Consider the following 8,586-nt stretch of genomic DNA (forward strand, 5'->3'; position numbering starts at 1 on the left):
TATATATATATATATATATATATATATATATATTACTTAAAGGCCCCAAATAGCCATGAATAATAAATACAGGCAATATTTATGGGTACAAAGGTAAGTGCATTATTTACCCTAGAGGCTAGAACTACTCTTTTTAAGCCATTACAATCTTGATGGGTCAAAATGGTTTTTGGCACACACAGTATGTTAGAAAATATGACCTATGTATCTGTCAAACAGTAACAAAGTACAGTTTAACCTAGTAAGTGGTATCAACTCCTTCTGTGCCTCTAGAATCCATTTATCTAAATCCTACTTAGTTGGAGGATTATAGTTCTCATATATCTAAATAGCTCTTTCCAAAGTTTAGGTAAATGGTTCACACATACAGTAAACAAGACTATACAAATCAGCTATCCAATTTCACAAAAGAAAATAAAAATTTCATGTGACACATTTTCCTGGAAAGAAAAAGATACAAAGGAAGGAAGTTAGGATCGTGCCAAACAAGCAATTAAAACTCTCTTAAGATAGACTTTCCCACCCCCCCCCACCCCCAAGTCCCTAAAGGGAGAACTCGCCAAGAATTCCAAAGGAAGCAGTCACAGAGAAAAGAATCACTAGAAACAGATCTGAAATCTCCATGGAAACAGAAGGCTTCAGAGCAGATAGGAAAGAGTTTAAGTAAATATAAACCAGATCTTCAAACATCCACATAAAAAAGGAATGCTGGAGTAGTAATTATTAAAAAGCAGTGGTGGTAGAGGTGGCTAAATGGCTCACAAATACAAATATAAATACAAATTACAAAGAATGTTCTTACCAAAACGTCTCACCAAATAGTACTAGAAATGGGAACTTAACTAATTAATACCCCCTCAAAAAAAGCCCCTAGAATTTATTTATTGAGTATTAGCCTTTGAAATACATATAAACACTCCTTAGGTTTTGGAAAAACTTGCTCATCTTTGCCCTAACAGTTGGTATATATACGAGTCAGAACTGAGAGCGGAAGAAAAAGACATTAGTATTTATGATTCTTTAAAAAACTAGAAATGAGAAGCCTAACTGAACCAAAGTCACAAGAATTTCAAACCTCCCTCCCATGGACATATGAAATAGAGGGTATTTCTTCGTAGAAAAGTAAGATTTTGATCTCAATTCACAATGCTGTACAAAATGATATTTCTATAATAGTAACACACACTTATGACTTATGATAATTATAACTGAACTTGGACTCTAAATTTTCTGACAAAATCACCTACTTACCCTTAGCAGAAGAAGGCTGCCTGTTGACAGCTGTTTATAGTTTACACCTCACTGATGCCATTATTACATTGGAACATATTGTAAACTGGTGACAGAATGCAAACTACCCACTAAACTAATTCTTAATTTGTTAATATCATTAGCCAAAATTTCTAGCATAATGTATGTACTTCAAATTTATCTGAAATATATGCATATCTGCCCAGTTTTATAACAAGGAAAAAAACCTTAAAATCTGCAAATAATGTCAAATGAAACATAAATTTCCAAATAATACTGATAAGAATTCTATGGGAAAGCTCATATTCATTGGTATTGGACTTTTATGCCTTTTTTGTCCTTAAGCGTCCTTTCTGGAAATGAATGTTAGCTATTTTTATATGACTCTTTCTTTATAATATCCAACTTCTGATCTGCTTTTTCTAGAAAAAAGCAAAACTAAGAAAGCTTATAGCCTTTAAATTTTAATATTTTATGACTTTATTTGTTTAAATAATAAACTTAAAATTAGGGGGACTATGACTAAGAGATTTATTCACTAGCGAATGAAATTACAAAATGTATCTTCTTGTTTCTAAATTAATATAGTGGCCACAGTGGTTAAGAGTATGGATTCTAACCATTATGCCTAGGTTCAAACCCCACATCTGCCATTTACCAGCTCTGTGACTTCGAACAAGTTACTTAACCTCTCTGTTCTCAGCTTTCCAAACAGTAAAGTAAATAGGGCTAGCAATAATAGTACCTACCACACAGAGCTGTATTTAGACAAGTTAATATAGCTAAAGTGCTTAGACAGCTGAGGTGCTTCAAACAGTAACCTCTGTCTAGGTATCTGCTATTATTTAAATCTGTGAAATAAGCTAAGAACGGTATTCCACATTTCATTTATCTAAATTTTTCTTTTCAAATATTTGAAGAAAAAAAAATATCTTTTCCTCCCTTTAAAACTCTCACAATCCTAATGGTCTTAACTTCCCCAGAGAGTCTACAATAGCCTGGATGATACATATGTCCTAAGGTTGAAAAGCCACACAGGTGACAGTTATTTTACTCTCTTTTCTAATTCAATAAAACATAATCATGTTAACTTTTAGGGCATTCTGGAATGTGGAGCGTTTGTCAAATAATGAAATAGAATTATAAAGTAGTCTTAGACTATATTTATTAAAATTCCCAGTTATTCTTTCTCCATCTGTCTTCAGTTTACTTTGTACCAAAAAGGGAGGAGGGTTAAAATGGCCATCCAAACCCTCATGCAATAGCAGCTGATATATTATAACTGAACACCAATATTACCTTTATCACTTCCATAGTAGTAGAATACTGTTTTACTGAGAGCACACCACCGTTTTTGCCACTCAAATCCCAGAAAGCTGTGATCTACAACAAAGGCGGAAAAGGAACAGTTTAGATAACACACATTACATATGCAAATATAACACCATTTCCTTATCTTAAAAGGGGAAGTTAGTGAATACGATTTCTCAGGTTCTTTTTTAGCTCTCAAATTCTAGGGCTAATGAATGTGTATCTTCTTTTCCTAGAGACAAATAAAGAACAAAGCCTAAAGGAATAAAGCCAGGCAGAGGAGGAGCCTTTAACGTTTATAAGATCAACTGCATGGCTAGCTAAGAAACTCTCCTGACCAGGACCATCAAAACGGGCGTTTGACTAGACAGCCTCGCGAAAACTGATTCATCTGTGCCACATTTGCTCATCTGCTAGAAAACGGAGGGGGGAGGAGTTGACCTACATTATTTCTATTATCTCTTTCAGCTTTTAAACTCAGCTAAGAAAGCTAAGAAAAGTGAATGGAATTATAAATAGAACAGCCCAAAGTGACCAGCAGAGAGATAAGCAGAATGGTAATGAACAGGCTTTCTGCTTTTCATTTCCCGTATCCTAACACCACCTCCATATTTCATTTCCATTATATATTGGTGTTGAAAGAGTGGGACCATATAGTCAACTCCCAATTATCACAGCCAATGGAGAGGAACACTGAATGAATAACAGAAAATGGCAGACAATATGCCAGGCTGGATCTGAACCACAGCAGACCTGATGTAGGCCTTGTATATAACCTGCTGCTCAGTTGGGTGGGAAAACGGTGAGGGGTCTCATCTCTAGACAATACAGCCATGGCCTGTAGCCTTCCTCGAAGAGGCAGGAAATAGTTCCTGAATCATTTACCAATAACCAAGGTTGACAACTAAAAACCTGACCCAATGTTTTGTCACTAACAATAATTTAGAGCTAAAAGCTGCATTCTGTGGCTTGGAAAATGCCGTCCAGCGTGTCTCAGAGTCTTAAAACTTTTCCATCACCTAAAGAGAATACTGGCTCCACATGCATGCTGTAAGCATACTTCAATCTAAGGATAAAACCACATTTAGAGTTTTCATTAGAATCTTACAGTTTACCTTTTCTGCGTTTCTCAAGATAGCCAGCCTTTAAAACGGAAGGGAGGTCTTGTGCTGCAATTGGAGGAAACTGGTTTCCTGTGGGAAACAGAGAAAGGAAAAAAAAAAAAAAGTGAGTAATTCAGTTTAGGAAAACCAAGTACCAGATTTCATGAGATTCAGTGTACTTTTAATTACCCAAATTAATTAAATCCAAGTCCATTCGTTTTGTTTCAGATCCATTCCATAGACTAGTCACTCCCGTATAAATCTCAAGAGCAAAAAAAAAAGTTCTGTACGCCCATATCTTAATATATTATGCTCCCCAAAATACAGTAAAATAATGTAACTGAATGATCTCTAAAGGGCAATACTTTTCAATCTACAGTGTAGGGAAAGGACTTGGAAACTATTATAAATCAATGAAATAAATCCCTGAACGAGAAGTCAGGAATTTTAAGTAAGTCATATAAGCATCTTTATATTTATGTTGGATGAACTCTTCAAGAATTTTGTTGCATATCGACTCTTACCTACATGTTCCTATTCCTACCAAATAAAACATAAAATTTTTTCCTCAAAAACAAATTTTTCCCCTAAAACAAATGCTAAAATTTGTTTTTCTGAATCCATGGCAAATATTCTTTCTTCCTGGTTGCACTCACAGAGAAATTTATCTTTTAAACCATTTTTGCTATTTGTCTAATATCTAGGATTTGTTTAATACATATGTAAATTTTTAAAAGACCAAAGTTTATTCATAGTAATCCCTTTAGATACTTTAGATTTTAAGTTCTTAGAAGACCACTTAATTTGTACAGTACCATAAACATATAAACACATATATTTGATGGTAGAAATTGAAAATTTGCAACAAGATATAAAAAGTAGTACTTTCTCTTTAAAAACAACACAAATTCTCACATTGCTTAGCCCTCATACCACTATACCTACCACGATCAATAGTATGTCATCATTTAAGAAGATTCACACTGATCCAAAGAATTAAGACTACACAAATGCAGGTACCATGACACACAACAAAAGGGAAAGTAAGACCAACAGCAACCTATCTGGCAGGAAACAAAAAAGATCAGCCAAACACCACAATTACATTATCTCCCCATGGGAAACTATACAACACAGCTAATTACACAACAGTCCAACAAATTCACAATTACAGTATCAGCTCTGTTTCACTATCAAAATTCACACCTTTGTCCCAAAAATAAATTTTATACTGAGCTTTAATCCTTTGGTACATAGTAGGCATTCAGTAAATGTTAGCTTTTATTAATTGTTATAGTTAAATATTATTATCATATGCTAGTATATATATATATAGTAAAAATTATTTCAAAATGGACTTTCTTTGGCAGGAAGTATTTAGGCATGTTTCAGGCATTAGGTTGGTTGGGTATCAAACCAGTCTTGGCATTAGCAAGGTAAACAGTTGCCATTACTGTACATAAGATAGAGAAAGGTGGAAAAATAGGTCCAGGTCATAGAATGCTTTTCCTGGGAAGAAAAGGCCTAGAACAGCATGGAAATCCCTTGAGTAGGAGAGGGAGTGAGGGCAGGGAAGAGAGAGAGAGAGAGAGAGAGAGAGAGAGAGAGAGAGAGAGAGAGAGAGAGAGAGAGAGAGAGAGAGAGAGTTAGGAGTTGGGGGAGAAAAAGTTAGAGTTTAGAGGAAAGAAAGACCCTATCATCCTTTCTCTTTTGTGCCTCTTTTCTCAAAGTAATCTAAATAAACAAACTTTAATTCACAACTTTGTCTAGCGCTGGGTGTCTCAAAGCACTATTCCTGGGCCTTCTCCCATACTGACTTATCTCCTAATCCACACTCAGGCATGCACACACACACACACAAACTATATCCGTCTCACACCTCTTTAAATGCATTTATTTTTCTAACACGTACAGTGAGGCATCAATTTCAAAGTGTAATTTAAAAAGATTTTTTTTTTTAATCTGTAGAAGTTCTAACTACTGAGTCCTGGAATTAACTTTTTATTCTGCTTCCTTTCTATCTATTTGGCTCTTTCTGTGGGACTATGAACAGGTGTCAAGGGATGTGATTCAGACTTTTCCAAAATAGACACTTGTTTTTCCTTATCCTTTTTATTTTTTGATATGCAACTTTGATGACCAATTTAAATGCTAGATTTCTAAGGAATCGAAGGCCTCCTTTTTCACTATGTTACCATTTATAAACTATTGCAATATTGTGAGTGTCACTGCGCTAATATATTCACAGTTTTACGGTTGTTTAGTCTTGATTTTGTACAAAGTTCCTGTTAGGTTTCTGAGTCTCACCTTTTACTGGCTTCCATTTATTCTTCTCTTACTGGTTTTTTCCTTTATTACGTGGCATTTGCATAGTTTTCTCCACGAACTCTAAACTTTCAATTAGTATAATTTTCCATATACCTTTACACAGTTGAAGATTGTGTTTCCATAATATTAGAAAAGAAAGGAGATATATAAAAAAGATTGTTTTTTGCTTATAATAGTTTTCACTCTGAGTCAGGATCTTGGTCTAGTTAGTCAAATATTGTCCGTCACCACACCAAGTGATTGTTTTCCTGGAACTACAACAAGTTAAGGGTAAGTCCCTCAACAAGATCTTTTTTTTCCTCTCAATTCATATGAATAAAACACCCATGAGTTTATCTAGAACTTTTTAAATTCTTCATTTTCACCTGATAGTTAGGATACTGCCATTCCATAAATTGACCACATAAAAGGAGATAGTGCTTCCTTTTATCTCTTCTAAACTTATGTGTGATAAACTTTATCCAATGCTGGGTCATTACAGCATTCCCGAATTTGATAAACAAACTCCCTTTTTTTAATAGTATCCACTCACTTCATGATTGCTTTATATTTAAATCACATATTAGGCTTCAATTTTTTAAGAACAGTAATCATTTTAGTTTCTCATTTCAAGGTAGCAATACCCTCTCCTACCTTGGTCATCTCAGGGCTTATTTTATTTCTAGATTAATTTCTCAGTTCAAGTTCATTTTTCTTAAGAAGTGGTCATCAGAATTGAAGTTTATTTTTGAGTGTCAATATCTCATGCATTATAATTTTGTATGAAAATATAAAAATACTTTCTATTTCCTATATCTTTCCAGGTGACATCCAGGATCTTAACATTTCTGGCAGAAGGTACACTGGGAATTTAGCTTTAGGAAATAGTGTATCAATGATCTTCAGTTAGCAGAGCTATTACTGTCTCAGATCTCAGCTCACAAGTGCAATTTAATTACACTTTACTTCACATAAACTTAGATGTCATGGTCCACGTTTCTAGAGAATAGATACAAATAATAGCTACAAAGACACAGTTGCTGACATTTTTTTTAATTATTCTAAAAGGTTTTCAGTTCAAAAACTCACTAGCACACTAGCAAAACAAAACAGAAAGATGATGCCCTAACAAAGGGAGAGAAACCTAAACTTAACTTGAATATAAATGTTAAATGAAATGGTTCCATGGCATAGCAGAGACCTAGAAGCTTAGTTTTACATTAATACTGACTTCAAGATGCATGGTCTAGGTCAAAAAGGTCTGTAATGAAATCCCAGTTCTGTAAATTTGTGACCTTCAGGAGGTCAGTACGCCTCTCTGGGTATCAGTTTCCTTATCCAAACCATAAAAAAAAATTAGGTTAGGTCATCTCTAAGGCCCTCCCAACTCTAGGATTCCATGAAATGTAAATACACGAATATTTTTCCTTGCACTTTCAGTAACAAATGGCCAAGATCCAAGATGGATTCAGTTTTCAAAGATATCAAATGTGGAAACTGTTCACAATATATTTTTTGTAGAGCAACTGATAACTTCCTTTTAGATCTTTAATTCTATAAGGAATCATTGTAATGTATTATAAAAATGTGATACCTCCTGGTATGAAGAAGTGGCCACCAGAATTGAAGTTTATTTTTAAGTGTCAATACTTCATGCATTATAATTTTGTGTAAAAATAGAAAAATGCTATGTTCCCAATGTACCCTTAATATTAAAATTAAAATATTATGTCATTTTAAAGGTTTCATTTCCAGCTAGAATTTTGGCCTGGAATATCTGTGAAAGAAAATAAATATGTAAATTAAATATTTTTATATTTTTATAATTCTCTCTACATGGAAAATTTGGGATTTCAAATATTTTTATCAGTGTTTTTAGTGGCAAAAAGAAAAATATTATGTATTCAATGGACATATGAGACAACAACCTTTAAGAAAATAACCTCTACAGTAAGTAAAAGGTGACTAATTATGTTATTTTAGCATGGTTCTTTCACAGATCTTATTTTCTTACCACTATTACTCTCTTCAGGAAGGATTAAGCAATGAATATATTAGCTAGTGTATTGGTGATCTCTGAGGCTATCATGCTATTTCCTTTAAAAAAAAAGAGAGAGAGAGAAAGAGAGAGGCTCATATGATGCTTAGACACAAAGATGGTCAACTTCTAATTAGTAGGACCATAGAATTCCCAGGGAGTTAAGCCTTGGGGACAAGGCTTTAAAGACTGATATAGTGGCCCATGTGATGACACTGGGGGCAAAAGCAGAGGTTGCAAGTCGCAAGTTTGCCATCTGTTAGTCTTTCCCTTCCCTCCCCATTTCTATTAAGTGGCAAGTTGCTTTGAAAGCTACCAAGCAAAAGCTGAATAACCATTAGGATAATTCAAGTTTGCCTTTATTAACTCTACTTCTTGAAATGGAAATTCCACTAGCCTCATGGGAGTTCCAATATGTCTTCAATAGGTCTACCTGAAGACATTTCAATTTTAGTCTAGTGGACTTCTGACCTCCAGAACTGTAAGATAATAAATTTGTGTTGGTTTCAGCCATTTAAAAAAATATAGGCAGACTGTAAGTTTTAAGCATATTTTTTAAAACTATATATATTTTTA

At 34.1% G+C, this 8,586-nt stretch overlaps 1 protein-coding gene across 2 annotated transcripts in view; it reads right to left on the minus strand.

The window, feature by feature from the left end:
- The window catches only part of SKAP2 (src kinase associated phosphoprotein 2), a 175,487-nt gene that overhangs the window by 64,340 nt on the left and 102,561 nt on the right, over positions 1-8,586 (minus strand). For both annotated transcript variants that reach the window (XM_019639956.1, XM_019639955.1), the window contains exons 5-6: positions 3,678-3,755; positions 2,551-2,634 (exon numbers count right to left, since the gene is read on the minus strand). Coding sequence is in view for 1 of the 2 variants with exons in the window: in XM_019639955.1 (XP_019495500.1) it covers positions 2,551-2,634; positions 3,678-3,755 (162 nt within the window). In the remaining variant the exon portion in view is untranslated. The remainder of the gene's footprint in view (positions 1-2,550; positions 2,635-3,677; positions 3,756-8,586) is intronic.

Source organism: Hipposideros armiger, unplaced genomic scaffold (assembly GCF_001890085.2).
Source record: "Hipposideros armiger isolate ML-2016 unplaced genomic scaffold, ASM189008v1 scaffold_47, whole genome shotgun sequence".
Lineage (NCBI taxonomy): Eukaryota > Metazoa > Chordata > Mammalia > Chiroptera > Hipposideridae > Hipposideros > Hipposideros armiger.